The sequence below is a fragment of the Podarcis gaigeae genome (genome assembly GCF_964106915.1).
Source record: "Podarcis gaigeae genome assembly, chromosome: 7".
Taxonomy (NCBI): Eukaryota; Metazoa; Chordata; class Lepidosauria; order Squamata; family Lacertidae; genus Podarcis; species Podarcis gaigeae.
The window spans coordinates 22,099,156-22,115,460 of record NC_139683.1 but is presented as its reverse complement, the minus strand read 5'-3'; the positions used below and the strand labels follow the sequence as shown (position 1 = coordinate 22,115,460).

Sequence of the window (16,305 nt, the reverse complement as noted above, 5' to 3'; positions counted from 1 at the left end):
TTTTGTGTGTTTTATTTATTGTTTGTAATTATGTAATTTTTTTCATGTTGTAATCCACCTTGAGCATGGTTTTAACTATGGAAAAGCAGAATACAAATAAAATAACAGATGGATGGAAGCCTGCAAACAGGAGCTAAGCAGAACAGCCCTCTTTCCTCCTACAGTTTCCAGTAAATGGTATTCAGAAGCATGTTAGAGGCAGAACAAAACCACCTTCGATAGCCTTTATCTCCAGGAACTTGTCAAACCCTCTTCTAAAACCATCCAAATTGGTGGCCATCACTGCCTCTTGTGGGAGCAAATTCAATAGCTTAACTATATGCTGTGTGATGAAATACCTCCTCTTGTCCAACGTTCAGCTTTATTGGATGTCAATGAGTTCTAGTATTATATTATGTGAAATACTTTTCTCTGTCTGCTTTCTCCATGCCATGCATAATTTTATTTACTATCATGTCACCTCTTAGGCGTCTCAAGGACTCCTGTTTTGCAAAAACAGTCAAAAGTTTTTAAGAATTTGATTTACAATCAATATACCAATATCTGAGAGCTCCTTTTGAAATAAAGAAAACCCTGAGACACTGGCCCAGTCCCTTCTTAGCTGCCTACCAACTTATCAAAACAAGTTTGACAAGTGAGGTGTCAACAGGGGTGGAGGGGGGACATTTTCTGGCTTAATTCAGCAGAATCCATTTTCAGCAGCTTTCAGGGTATAAAGCCATTCAAAAAAAATTTTTTATAGCTTCGTAACAGATAAAACACTTAAGATTTTTATAGGAGCACTTTAAAAGACTTATAGCCTTGTATTTTTCATCCACAGAGAACAACTGTTGAAGTCAATGGGAATCCTGGGTACCCTAAAAACATTTAAGACCCCTGTTGTTCTCCACAGCTAACGTTTTGTAAACTAATAAAATTTGACCTAAGTTTCCTCCTCACTAATGTAAGTATCTGTGCTCAGGGCCTACTGCCTCAAATATCACAAAACCCTACCACTGAAACTGTAGCTGAATTTCCAGTCAATGCCTGCACTTGTGGCCACTTTGCTAGAATCAATCAACAAAGATCTGTTCACTAAAAAGGTGAATATTTTCTTTTTTTTTTTAATTACATATGCTTTAGCTATCAACACACCCTTGTCCAAAAATATTTAAGAACAAGCTATTCCATTCATTGAATGAAGGAGGGTTTTCAAATCTTTTAATTAGAAGGGGGCAGGGAGTCTGATCTGCTTGCAAAGAGCACAGTCTATTCACAGAGAGGAGGCAAATAAATATTTTACATGGTAGAATTCAAGAGCTATAGCTACATTGTGAGTATACGTACAATCACAATCTGTTAAATCCCTCTTCACCCATACTTCAAGCATCTAAGGAGACAAAAATACCTTGTGCACCAAAAAATCATCATACAACCGCAGCTTGAAATGATAATAGCACATCACTAAAAGCAAGGCATTAAATTCAGCATCTTTAACAGAAGCGGAAACACAAGTAAGACTGGTGTCCGTCATACTTGGCAAGAAGGGAATTCCAAAGATTGGGGACCACAACAGAAAAGGCTACCTTCTTTGTTGCCATGAACACCTGCAGCCACCAGAACAACCAGGAGGGCCTAATCTACAGATCTTATTGAATGGACAGACTAGTACTGTGTGAGAGAAGTGCTGTGAAAGGGGAGAAGAAAGTGAGCACTAAGGAAATCAGTGTAAAGGCTGTGCCATATATCCCTGCAGCTGTGTTATAAACTCAGATATATAAGCTAGGCGCCAAACGCCACCTTAAACCTAGGTTGTGGCTACCACAACAGAATGTCTATTTTCCAGGGTGCGGGACTAAGATGAGCCTTGGGGTCGCTTCCAACACTACAATTCTGATCCTATGACCTGAGCTACATTGCTTGGCAATGTACATTACTCTTACAACCATTTAATAGTCCCAGTATGCAAGAAGGAAAAACACACAGAGTGGAAATGGAATTAATGATGGACTAAGGCAGGGTTTTTTTAAAAATTGGCTCGATGTCAGAAATCTCCACATAGCCACAATTAGACCCGTACCAATAGTAAAACGTGCCTGGTGCCAGGGAATTTCTAACACTACCCTGCATACTGTATTTCTATTATTCAGCATCAGGGTCACTGGCACAGAGCACCATAATGCAGGACAACATCAAAAGTTGTAGATGGTTTTTTATGCAATCCCTGCCGTACTGCATGGCATGGTCAAAGCTGCCCTGGTGCGGCATCCATTTTCTCCAGCTCCTTCCTTCCCAAGTGGCTGATGTCACTTACACTGGTGGGCATCAAAGCTTTTGAGGACTGTGACTCAAGAGCTAGACTTTTAAGACTGTAACCTATGTTGATGCTTCTAATTACACACTGAATTTCATAAGAACAGGAAATACGTAGTTTGCTATTTATATTTAGAAAAAAAAATCTCCTGAGAAGCCACCCATGACCATTTTCCCACTGCTGCAGTGATGGGGTGGCCTCTTAACAGATGTACAGAACATAGTTATATGCAAAGTTTAAAATGTAGGCTATGAATGGGCCAGTTCCTAAAGGTATTGTTTGGATGTTGTTTCTATAGAAATTGATAATATTTACTTTCACATAATGCACTGAGGATTATGATCAAAACATGGGTTTAAGTAGGGTCACACTGTGGAAGTTAAGAAGAGATCCCAGTAAGAGGCTAAAAAAGCTTTCCTTGAATAAAAAGGAGTAGAATTTTAATAATTGCACAGCTGTTGCTAAAAGGTGAATTCCACTGAAGGTTTAAAAACAAGCACCATATTAATAGTCTTGCAAACCTAATTAACTAATGCGGGTGCTCCACATGGTCGCAACTGGGTCTTCATCAAAAAGCTGAGGCTGCTGAACAGACCCTTGGACTGGGGTATTGTTTGTGGGGTACTGTTTTTGTTGATATTAGATATTACTTTTTTGTACATATATTTTTAGACCTTAATATGATTTATGTGGCAACTGTTCAGTTTGGCTGTATGTTTTTTATGTGTTTTATTTATTGTTTGACTACTTTTGTTATATTTGTAATTATGTATCTTTTTCATGTTGCAAGCAGCTTTGAGCGTGGTTTTAACTATGGTGGCATACAAATAAAATGCATGGATGGATGAGAATAACCTGCACACTTTCACATACATACAGTAGAGGATACAAAAACAGTAAATAGTTAACATAGTGAGTGATATTCAAATAAGTCATTCTCTGAAACCAAAGTTACTCTGAGTACAATTTAACTGGGCACCACCCACTGTAAAGAAAGGCTAGTGTTAAATCTTAAAAATTATCTCAGAAAAACTGGTCAGCTGGAGTAATAAATCTGTTTGCACAAACATAACTTCCTCTCATACGCCCTGCAGTTAACATTGGATTTAGTTCCCTGCATATATTTATGTTTTATATTTTTTCATCCTCTGTATATTAACAAAAGCACTTTATCAGAGACTAGACATGTAAAGCACTTCCTTAAGTTTAAATGTGGTGAGCTGTGTCTGTTCCAAGCACTTCAATTCAAGAAAAACACTGGTCAAACAGATTAAGAAAACAATAACCAAGAAAGTAAATGTTTTTGTTTGTGCCCTGCTGAGACTAAAATGATCTATGGGAATGCTTCTAGGTCTATGAACATAATTGTATTTTACTTTATGTCCCTCTGGAAAACAGTGGGTTTCTTAAAAACCAAGCTCCTGTTTCCTTTAATATGAAGAACAGATATACGGCTTTAGCCAATGGTATGAATAGCAATACTATTTAACACAAGTCTTGATTCCTATGGATTTTGGAGATCCCTGAGGCCTTTTATACATAAGAAGTTTTAATGGATATGATCTTACTGGTGCCAGGCTTTTCTGCATTAAGTGTGATCACATTGCATACTTGTTTCTTTACAGTCATAGTAAGTCATGCATCTTGTTTTGGTAAGCATAAGTTCAAAACCAAAATTTATCTACGTTATCCTGTTTTTCTTATAGAAGTATTTTAAATATTGAGACAGGATTTCCCTTTATATATGAAGAAATAGTACTTAATGTAGTCAGCAGGCCAGGGACAACATGACCTTCGTGATGTTTGCAAAATAAGGTGGTCAGTATTTATCACTGTAATTTTAGAGGAAAACTACCATAACCAATTTTGGACGTATGCTACAATAGGACTGCTTGCTTCAACTTTGGTTGCACATTAAAAAGGAATAAAGTAACTGAGGTAAATTGTTTAAAGTAAATTGTTAAGCAATCTTTAGTGCTTCCCTGCTCCCTCAGAGAATAATTATCAGTGTTCCCTTGGAAAAGCTAATTACTATTAAACCAGTTTAAATCTGGTATGGATAAAGCCCAAGTGAGTTACCTACCACGTCCACATCAAGTGTGCGAAAACAGATACAACATTCTCATTCCTCCAGGCTGTTCAAAGTCTAAGAAACAATGGACAGCACAACTTGCAGATATACAATGCACCCTTCCTTCTCATATATCTGGTAAACTATGGCTTATGAAAGTGTTGAAAGACAAATGATGCTTTTTGGAGGGGGAAATGAGTTACTTATCACTTAAACCTGAGTCCATGGTCCTACACCAAATACACTGAATTGAAGCCTAATTTTCTATCTAAGAGGGGTGGGGGTCGCAGTGAACAGTAACTTGACTTTTAAGGTCATGTAATAATAGTTACTCACATACAGTTAGTCTGAGGGTCTTCTGGTGGTTCCCTCACTGCGAGAAGTGAGGCTGGTAAGAGGGCCTTATTGGTAGTGGTGCCCGCCCTGTGGCACATCCTCCCATCTGATGTCAAAGAAATAAACAACTATCTGACTTTTAGAAGACATCTGAAGGCAACCCTGTTTAGGGAAGTTTTTAATGTTTGATGTTTTATCATGTTTTTAATATTCTGTTGGGAGCCGCCCAGATGGGCAGGGTATAAATAATAAAATTATTATTATTACTACTACTACTACTACTACTACTAATACTACAGCACATAAGCAGCTCACTCAGTGGGGTAGAGCCACAGCTATAACTTTTGGGTAGCAGCATCAGCACCACAGGGGCAAGACAGCAGCAAGGTCGGGTATGAACAGTCATATTGACAGAACTAAATGCTTCCACCAGCGCATCCATACAGTTCCAACTTCATCAGTGCCTCACTCATCCATGTACACAACAGCAGTACTGCTGCTGGGAGGTTATAACTGCAGCTCTACCCTACTGAGTGAGCAACTTCTCTTTCAACATGTTGTAACTATTTATAACTATTAACCAGACATCATGAACATTTCTAACTTAATGAGAAACACTACTTTTGCCTTGTAATTAGGAGTCTTTCTTCTGACAGTTCTGGACACTTAGTTGCCATCTAACTTTGTATTGGTTTGTGACCCTTTTCTTCAAGCAAGTTGTTTTGTTTTGCACCCTTGCATATGTACAGAAAAAGAAGAACTTCATTAATTTCCTAATTATGAGCTTGTCTGTAAGCAGATATAATTATATAGCGTGAAAGACATGTGAGATGAATGACTAGTTTATACTACCTAGTGTAGTATAAATGATTTATTTAGTCAATTAATACTAATGTATTGATTGTTATAGCAACCAATTAAAATTTCACTTTTGTTCAGGAAATATGTGAATTGAGAAATGGCAAACTTGGATTTTACTTTCAGACAGCAACCAGTATGCCCAGATCTAAAATAAACTTAATATTATTCAGTCATACAATCCCTTACATCTGATCTGTGGATGAACAAAAATCGGAGAGAACTTTCACAATTTGGAAAAACCTTGAATGACCATCTTGACACTACTCCTGTAAGCCAATCCCACAAACAAAACTGAACCCAGGCCTTCACTTGTTGGACCACAGCAACTCTCACAAATTGTTAGACAACATACAAACAAGTTACATGAACTGCCATCTCTTTACGTGTAGTCTAAGTAGAGTACAGTGGTACCTCGGGTTACGTACTTAATTTGTTCCGGAGGTCTGTTCTTAACCTGAAACTGTTCTTAACCTGAACCACAACTTTAGCTAATGGGGCCTCCTGCTGCCGCTGCACCGCGATTTCTGTTCTCATCCTGAAGCAAAGTTCTTAACCCGAGGTAATATTTCTGGGTTAGCGGAGTGTGTAACCTGAAGCGTATGTAACCCAAGGTACTACTGTAAAAGCAAGCTTTTCCTAGAGCATTGTTGCACATTACAGTGTAGGTCCCTCCTTGTACAAAGAAACGTATGGTGCCACCACCAAGTTTCCTTTGCTGTAGAGCTCAATAATATTAAGACATATGAATATATCTTCCACTGTCAAATACACATAATCCACTTAAATCAAGTATGCAGTGGAACCTGACAATTTAGGGCCTTCATTTGTTTGCACTCCAAGGCAAATTGTTGGCTAGAACACCTAATAAAAATACAAACAAGGCCAATGGAATTTCAAAATCTGGGGTTACTCTAGCTACAAGTTTTATGAAACTGCATGTTTTGGTTATGAACCTAGTTGTGGTGCTAATGGCATCCAAGAAAGGTGACAAATGAAGGGACAAATCATTCAGACATTTAGGCACATGCTGTTGAGCCGGGGCTTCATTCAAATTAACTATAACCATTTTTATGTTGACATCTTATATAGCTGCCTACTAAAAAGTGTTTAAGGACCACATATCACTGGTTGGACCACTAGTAATGTTCTGCATTCAGAATGTCCCAGGTCCAGTTCTTGGAATCTCCAGGGCAGGGCAGGAAGAAAAGCCCTTGTCTGAAATCCTGGAGAACTGCTGCCAGCCAGTGCTGAACTAGACGGGCCAAAAGCACTTCCTCTCTTCCTAATATGCGTGGGTGGAACAAAACTAAATTTGGGAAGAAAATGGTTCAGTCGGGCCCCACTTGTTTTAAACCAGCAGGCTTTGAGCATATACAGATTTCCACTGTGAACTTCTTTTCCTCTCTCCCACCAGCCCCACTCCTACGCCCTGACAACAAGACACAAGAACACCCCAACGGGCACGTTGTTTCGTGCGGGCGAGAGGGTCACACACACAAAACAAAGAGGCAGGCGGACTAGCTGGGCCAAGGTCCCAGCCCTCGGCTTAAAACAAAACCCCGGCGGAAGAAGAAGTCGTCGTCTTCAGCCCTGCTGCTTTAAAACTGGCAAGACTGATGCCCGAAGAACAAAAATAAGCAGAATGAAAAAAGGGCTGTTTGGGGGTGGGCGCCTCTCGCTCACCCCCCAACCCAGCGTTAAGGAAGAAAGGGGGGGTCAGCCAAGAAGCGGAGCAGAAGAGGAAAACAAAAACAAATCAAGCCTTTTTCCTAAAAAGCAAACGGGGGGGGAGAGGAGAGATAAAGGCTGCCTGCTTTGTCTCTTCGCGCCCCTTTAATAGAAGGCCAACGGGGGCGACAAAGGAAGCAATGGAGCCGGCTGGCTGGCTTCCTCGCCCCCTTCTCCTTCCTCCCAGAGGCTGGTACCTACCACAGCAGGAGGCGACGAGGAGCAGGAGCTGCGCTGACCTCCAAGCAAGGGACCCTTTTGCGCTCCAGCAAGGGGCCATAACACCGCCACGGGGGGGAGAGCGAGAAGAAAGAGCAGGAGTCGGGAGCCCCCGCGGCCACAATCCCCGCTGCGGGAGGAGGGCCCAAGCGCCGCCGCCGCCGCCTCGCCGGCCAAGACTCCCCGCCGGCCCCCTGGCTGCTCCCTCCCGCGTCGCTCTCTGCTCAGCCCGCCGCTGCTGTGGGAGCCATGGGCGGCTGAGGCGGCTGCTGAGGCGACGACGACGACGACGACCGCCGGCCTCCGGCCTCCTCTGCTCTCCGGTCTCGGGCAGCGCTCTCCTCCGGCGGGCAGGAGGGGCTCCGCCGGCGCATCTGCGCATTAGAGAGCCGAGCCGCTCTCTCTCTCTCTCTCTCGCAGGAAAGCGGCTTCCCTGGGCGGGGAGGGAGCGAGGGAGACCCAGCCTCTCGCCCAGACGGAGGAGGAGGAGACTGAGCGGGCTTCGTTCTGGCCGCGCACTGAACCGCCTCACTTTCTCTCGGGGCTGCTGGCCGCTCGGTGACCCTTTAAACTCAAGGAGACAAAAGCAGCGGGAGTGGGGGGGAGGATGTTTACTCCGAAGTAGCCCAAACACGGGCAGGGATCCTGCCCTGGCTGTTTATTCGGAATTAAATCCCCATGGGGCGCCGGGGGATGTTCCCCTCAGAGAGTTTGAGAGGGAGCACGCGCAGGGGGGCTGCTGCAGCCCCGATCCTCTGCAAGAGCTAGGCGATCCTAAAGTTATTAAAAGCAATGGCCTTCCGCAGTCCCAAGGGGCAGCATGTAAAGACGAGCCCGTGGTGGATCAGGCCCACGTAAGCCCGCTAGCCTGCAGCCATAAGAAGCCACAAGAAGGTCATGGGCAAAAAGCACCCCTTTCCCCACTTGCAACTGGTGTTCAGAGGCCCATTGCCTCTGATGCTGAAGGTAGAACATAAGGCATCCTGGCTAGCAGACTTGTCCTCCATCATTTATTTATTTCCATTTTTGACAGAGGAAAAGAAAATATGCAGCTTGAGTATTGAGGGTAGAGATCCTCCTTCTCCAGTGAACTCACAGGCTCCAAAGCAATCCTGAGTTAACTCAGATGTCTCACTGAATTTATTTTGATTTACTGCCATGAAAGTCACTTCGCCCCCGAGGCGCACTCTGGAAACAAGCAAATGCCAACAACTGCCATTGAAGCAAATGTGCATATAGAATTGCATTTCTTGTATGTGCACCAGTTCACATCTGATGTACACCAATGATGGAAAACACACATGCCTCTTATTTTGATTCTGTTTGGCAAGGGACCACATACGATGCTACCTTCTTTTCTTTCCAGGATGCTGATACATTACAGCACTAGAGTTAGAGTTGTGTTGTTTTGCACCAGTGCAATTTTCAACCCCTTGAATTTTCTGGTAGAGTTTTTTTTCTTTTGGTAATGAATAATTTCTAAGTGGCTTAGGTAGCGTTCTCACAATGCAACATTATCAGTAGATGTTAATCCTTGTGCACTGTCATTTTGAATAGCAACATTAATGCACTGGGATGTGTTAATAACAAGATTTCTGCAAAAAGGAAATATTGGTTGCACCCTCTGGAAACTTAGACACAGCTAGCCATCCATACAGTACTGCTGTCTGAGGCAAAGGAAAAGATGGCTGCCCCACCAATCCATGTACAGAAGCCAATTGGACTGGCAGTTACTCTTATTTCAGGACAGGCAACAACAACAATAATAGTAGTGGGATAGTGGGATAGTGTCCACCACACCAGAGAGCAGCAGGCTAGTTATGGGAGTGCAATACAGGCCACATGGCATGTACAGCTCAGCCCTCCAACAGATGTGGCACAACCAGGGAATTAGAAAGTTGTTGCTGCTGGCTTCAAGCGACTGTCACCTGACTGTCACCAGGGCTGGCCCTGCTAAAATATATTGAGATGCTCATATCCTATATTTCAGGATCTCTCTTCGCTGAAATGTTCTGCTTAATTCCTCTGCTTTTCTGGTCTTTGATTTACCCGTATCTCTCCATATTTTTTATTATGTACATCAGCTTCTTTTCTTTGTTGTATTCGCTTTCATTGTTTTGCCTTTAAATTACTCCTTTCTTTCAGTCCGTTGTATTATTCTCCTCTTTCATTTTGATTGTGTTCATCTTCAACTGTTTAAACCTAAAACCACCCCTTTATTCCCCAGTGCCTTTACTTCTTTGCCATACTATAGCTTTGGAATTCATTGCCACATATTCATGTATTCCTCTTTCTTTCTGCGCTTAAACAGCAGCTATTCTCCAGAGCTTTATGTTCTGATCTTTGCAATCCCTTTATCCTATGTCTCAGCCATTCCCCTTCATTCTTTTACTTTTGGAGTATAAGCCTGGGAACAAAGTTTTTACCTTTAGAAACTGGATGCTCCAGGTACGTTATAAATATTACTATGATTCTCTAAGCACTGGATTATGGAAGAACACTTCATTTCTATAGTGACAAAATATGTGCAGTAGATAGCAATCCTGTTTTTTGTAGCGGGGGTGTGGTGTGGTGGAAAGGGGCTCTTAACCTTTTGAATCCCTCCTGTTCAGTCCTTTGAATTATTTAGTGCTATGTAGGACGATTATGTACACACATGCTGACATTCCTGAGGTCTACCCTTGCAGCATTTTAATAGAATACTTTAGAAAATGCATATCCCTTCCCCCCCACATGACCCAAGTTGGCTACCTGCCTGTCAGCTATTACTAAATAAAGCCAAAGTTGCGGTTAGATGCCAAGTTTCCCATCTGTATCTGAATGTCTCCTCTTATAAACCTGCAGTAATTATTGTATGAGCATCAGCATGTATGAGTAAAAGCTAATTTGTTATCCTGATAATGTTCAAATTAGCTGACACAACTTTTTATCCAAAGCAAGTGACATAGGTGCTGTATGGTGTAGAGTTGACACTTATTGAGTGGGGAAACTTATGATTCTGGTAGAGCCAGCCAGATTATCCTGTTCTTCTTCAAATTTTGGTTGCATCGGTTATAACCTTGATGAGACACTTAAGCTGGACTTTAATGTTTTTAGGTAGGATATGAAAATACTATAGGACCTTGATTCTCAAACGATGTGATTAACCTATCTATCCAACACTATCCATTTCCATTTGTTTTTTAAAACTATTAAAACAGGTCTTGCACAAGAATTATATTTATATTCTTAAGCTTTAACAAAAATGATAAAGAGGCCTTGCACAAACCTTCTGTAAGAATAATTAGAATAAATAAGCTAGGTTGAAGGGTCAGTCTGCAGGATGCCCTGAGTCTATTCCAATTCTTGAGTTCCTGTATCTGTGGGGGTATGAGAGGAAACTTAACAAACCAGTCCCTTTTCTAAACAATTGTTGTGGCTGGCTACTTAATCACCATGATTAGCACAACCAAATCAGTTGTTCTGTGCCATAGGATGAATGGGTGCCCCCCCCAACCTAGCTGTTAGGTAGAAGAACAATAGGAGGGTGGTTTGTGAGTGAGTTGGAAGCATGCAGAAAACAGGCTGGAAGTTGAGACACAGAGATATGCTTGCTCTGTGCTGGATCCAAACTTGTTATGAATTAAGAAGCAAGTTTGTTGGGCTGTTAATGCTGTGAGTCCCTCCATCTCAGATTGTATATATGTGTAAATAAAACCAAATATCCTAAAGACACCACTGTCAGGGACTGGGCAGAGGAGGAATGGTGGAGATCGCCTCCCCATCCTGACCCTCCCAGGGAGGAGGAAGAGGAAGACAGTATAGATTTACAACAGTGGTTTGCGGGAGGTCACAGCTCAGAGGCAGATGAGGGGAAAAGTTGGGAAACAATGAGAAAGGAGGAGCAGGCAGAACCAGAGTAGCAGCTGGTTGACACATTGTCATTAGAAAGCATTCCACATCCTCCATCTCCCAGAACCTGGTGAGCCTTAAAAGTAGAAGAGCAAAGAGCACCAAGACAGGGCACGTAGCAGCACCCATAGAAGTGACAAATGAGTAAGTGGAAGAGACGGGATGGAGAGTCACTTGGGACAACGCCATTCTCCCAGAGGGTGGGTTCTATAGTCTTTCTCTGTAAAGAGTGAAATAAAAAAGGACAGTAAGAAACTTTTCCTTGTCTTTATACTTCCCTGGGCAACCAGCCACTGACAGCATCCTGACAACCACAGTCTCTGCTGACCTTTATTCCAAGGAAATCAAATCCTGGCCTGGAACCTCTGCCTGAGGTATACAGTGGTACCTTGGGTTACAGACGCTTCAGGTTATAGACTCCGCTAACCCAGAAATAGTACCTCGGGTTAAGAACTTTGCTTCAGGATGAGAACAGAAATTGCGCCACGGCGGCAGCGGGAGGCCCCATTAGCTAAAGTGGTGTTTCAGGTTAAGAACAGATTCAGGTTAAGAACAGACCTCCAGAACGAATTAAGTTCTTAATCCGAGGTACCACTGTATGCTAAAATTAATGCCTTAATGCCTAAAGTATGTACTACAATTGCAATTTCCCAGGTAATCCCCCACAAGTACCGTGTGGAAATCTTGAGAGGTTAACTCCTCCTAATCGGGTTGTTGAAATCTGAGCATGTGCTCAGCATGTAGCAATTAGTAGAAGTACTGTAGTAGTTTTGTGAAATGGAAACACAATGCGGAGTCTGTGCTCATCTGAGGAGGAAATGGGACTAGGGGTGTGGCATTAGAGGCTACCAAAGAAAATGGTGCAACACATATTACGCACTTCCTACCCCAAATGTGCTAACGAGCTTCCACACCAGCAGTGACTGTAAGGGGTTGTTTTTACTTATCAGATTTTTGTGGCAAGAGGGAAATGTATATTAAATGTAAACAAACAAAAAAACAAACAAACAAGAAGACAGGCTGACATTTTGATGACAACAATATTGCGTGGGTGCTTCTAATATTGTGTGGGTACATGATCAGCACCAATTTCATAATAAACTCCTGCCTGGGAGCAGCCACAAATATCCTTGTGTAACCCTATCTGCATAAGGACTGTTCTTCCACAAGCAGCTCCCACACAGCAAGATTCAGATGAAATAACCATGACAGCGGAGGCAGGTTTATGGATCCTGTTCATAGAATACTTTGATGGGAAAATAACAATTCAGTGGAAAAGGTCATGTGATTAGTCCCTGCTGACATGGTTGGATCATAAACATTACGCTAGCCACACAAGATAGGAGCCTTTTATGGAAAAGTAGTTCCCATGTGGGGGGATCATTTCTGGGGGTTTTCCCATTCTGCAGAGGAATACATTTCTGCTTAAAACAGCCCCGTGATACAGGAGCCTTGTGACCTGTCTGACTCTGACCTTCTGCATTTGTATCTGTATAGTATTTGCACATGTGGATCAATCCTCACCATGCAATCCTGTGCATGCTTACTCAGAAGTAAGTCATACTGAATTCAGTTGGGTTTCCTCCCAGATAAGTAGGTATGGGACTTCAGCGGTAGTCAGCAATTATTCTTTAGATTCTTACCCTAACCTAACATTTTGTTGTTGTTTAGTCATTTAGTTGTGTCCGACTCTTTGTGACCCCATGGACCAGAGCACGCCAGGCACTCATGTCTTCTACTGCCTCCCGCAGTTTGATCAGACTCATGTTGGTAGCTTCGAGAACACTGTCCAACCATCTCCTCCTCTGTCGCCCCCTTCTCCTAGTGCCCTCCATCTTTCCCAACATCAGGGTCTTTTCCAGGGAGTCTTCTCATGCGGTGGCCAAAGTATTGGAGCCTCAGCTTCAGGATCTGTCCTTCCAGTGAGCACTCAGGGTTGATTTCCTTCAGAATGTATAGGTTTGATCTTTTTGCAGTCCATGGGACTCTCAAGAGTCTCCTCTAGCACCTAACATAACTAAGGCCAAATAGTACCTTTATTTCACTCTGTGGGGAGATAAAAATACAGTCAGTTCTTCTTAGGTAAGACACTTGAAAAAATATCTGGAAAAAATAATTATTATTGTGTGCAGTTTATTTATTACACACTAGATGTTTCCTGGGTGTGTCATTGTTTCACTTACAAATGAACTAGATGGCACCCACCCACCAAATAAAGCAATTTTTATGCTTATTTAATTTTTCAAATAATTCTGGCTGGGAACTCTTTTTTTTTTTTTTTTTTTTTGTAACTGTAAATCTTTTTCTGCAATGCTCTGTTGGCTTTAATAAGTACAATAGTAGCCACTGCTGGGTTTTACTTACTGTGGCTGAATGTTAAGCAGCAATGGAAAATGTTAAGTTGTGAGATAACTGACTAGTTTCCTAAGCACTTTTTAACAGGAGGGGGAATTAACAATGCTTCTCACCTCCTCCTTTCACACTCCAATAGAAAAAATGCAAATTTACTATTAACCTAGTCACACAGCAGCCTCACATTTCGTTTACTCCATTTCACAATTCACACAGAAGCCCAGGCCAGACCAGCGATAGACACACAGGCGGAATTCTCTTTACCAAGGATTCTATTCATAAAATCTTTAAATTGATTCCAGGCTACAAAGATAGAAAGAATGCAGTATTTGAAGAGAGAGAGAGAAAAAAACAAGCTGAGGAATTAGGAAAGAATATTCATACCTGTTTACATCTCCCCATTTGTCACGACGGACCCAAAACAAGTGCATCAAGGGTGACAGGATTTGAATTAGACCAAAATCCAATTCATACAGTGTATAGGTGTGTTGGAAGGTGGGGTGCAGAGATATGCGCTGGACCAGTCTCCCTGCCTTGCTGAAGAAACCACTCTGAAGCCTGTCTGGAGGTTCTCTATGATGGTGCATGTATACATAATGGGCGGTTTCAAAGTTATACTCAAGAGTAGACCCACTGAAATTATCAAACATGACTAGGTTAGGGTCATTAATTTAAATAAGTCTATTCTGAGTAATACTTAGCTGAGTACTACCCGGTGTGTTTTTTAACTGAATAATCATTGCAACCCTGATTGGTTGGAAGGGGGAATAGTTGAAGGTTAGCCATATAGTTATTCTACACAGACATTGACACTCCCCCTCCCTTTGTCAAGAAAAATGTATTGTGTTAGTGTTGACTAACCACAGAGACCATGCGTTAGTACTGGGAACTGTTCAACAAAATAAAGGCTGTACTTTTCAGCAGAAGACTGAGTCCTGCTTTGCAAAGTAACAACAGGTAGCACATAACCGTTCCTTTGAAAACATGGGTAAAATGATAGATATGCCAATTTAATTGCTTGGGCGTATCTTCAAAGTTGTACATTGCTTGCTGATCCTGCAATTCCATTCGGAGACTTGAAGAACTGCAGATGGATTTAATCAGGAACGATTGCATTAGGTGGCAAAAATAAGAGAGGGGTGGTTCATGCTGAGCAACAAGGGCTATGGAGACTTGGATTTTCCACCAACCTAAAGAGGTAAGCACTTAATGATAACCTGTTTGATAACTAAGGGTCAAAAATTAATTAAAAATTAAGAATTGTATTTATTGAAACTGTTATCCTAAACTAAACCATCACATACATTTTCATCTGACCTTTGTTTTAGAATCTCAGAGTGGCAGATACAGTATGTGCCCTCTCCTCCTTTTTATCCTCATAATCCTACAAGGTTGGTCAGGCTAGCCTTCCTCACAGGATTACTGTGAGGATGAAGTGGGGGGTGGTAACTGGCCTAAGATCAACACCAGCAAGCTTAATGGCCAAGTAAGGATTTGAACCCACATCTCCCTATTCAGAGTGCAAACCTCTCTACGCAGTCCATTGAAGACATTGAGCTTAGCAACACTAAGAAGCTCTTGATGCTAGTTCTGTACATTATTTTTGACTCTACTGCTGTTAATGACTTCAAAGATTTATTGAACGCTGAGAGGTTTAATTAATAAAATCAATAAAGAACTGCAATAAAATGGCCTATATTGTGTATAGCATCACATAAAGCAAAATCCCAAGAACGCTTGGCAATAACTCCCATTGCATTAAATAGACTCCCTAGCTACAGAGTCTAGGATTGCAGCCTTAAAGGACCATTGCTAATATTTTTGAAAAGCTTAAACGTAAAATGGTAGGCTTTAATAAAATGTAATAAGTTAAAGTTAATTTCAGAATACAGGGAATTGTATACCACCACAAAACCCTCCAGCTTGATGGGAAAAGGCACATTTTAAAGACTTGTGCCTTGATTCAGGGAACAGCTTATATTCTGCTGCAAATACCCACCCCACTTAATAATTAACGCTCTCATCCAATAACTTGTTAGGCTATCAGGAAGGGTAGAAAGAAGAAATCTTGACTAAAAAAGCTTCAGTTTGACAGCATAGGTTATCATGGTAGCAATGAAGCTCACTGGGTCACCTGCTCATTTTTGTGGAAATGGCAGGAAATATCACAGGCGTGGATCTTTGGTGGATCTGGTGATTCAGCTTGGGGGCGGGGTTACCACTCTGATGCCCACAGGCAGTACTGTGTCCACCAGTACAGTGGTACCTCAGGTTAAGTACTTAATTCATTCTGGAGGTCCATTCTTAACCTGAAACTGTTCTTAACCTGAAGCACCACTTCCGCTGCGCCGCCAGAGCACGATTTCTGTTCTTATCCTGAAGCAAAGTTCTTAACCTGAAGCACTATTTCTAGGTTAGCAGAGTCTGTAACCTGAAGCATATGTAACCTGAAGCGTATGTAACACGAGGTACCACTGTATCTGTTTGGGCTTCCACAGTGCATGACTGTCTGCTCTCCTCAGTTTCCATTCTACCTGGGCTGTCCTACATTGAA

At 42.0% G+C, this 16,305-nt stretch overlaps 1 protein-coding gene across 1 annotated transcript in view; it reads right to left on the bottom strand.

The window, feature by feature from the left end:
• The window catches only part of LRP12 (LDL receptor related protein 12), a 35,647-nt gene extending 27,604 nt beyond the window's left edge, over positions 1-8,043 (bottom strand). The window contains exon 1 of the mRNA XM_083749075.1: positions 7,491-8,043. Coding sequence (XP_083605201.1) covers positions 7,491-7,890 — 400 coding nt within the window. The 5' untranslated portion in view covers positions 7,891-8,043. The remainder of the gene's footprint in view (positions 1-7,490) is intronic.
• Positions 8,044-16,305: the final 8,262 nt, after the last annotated feature.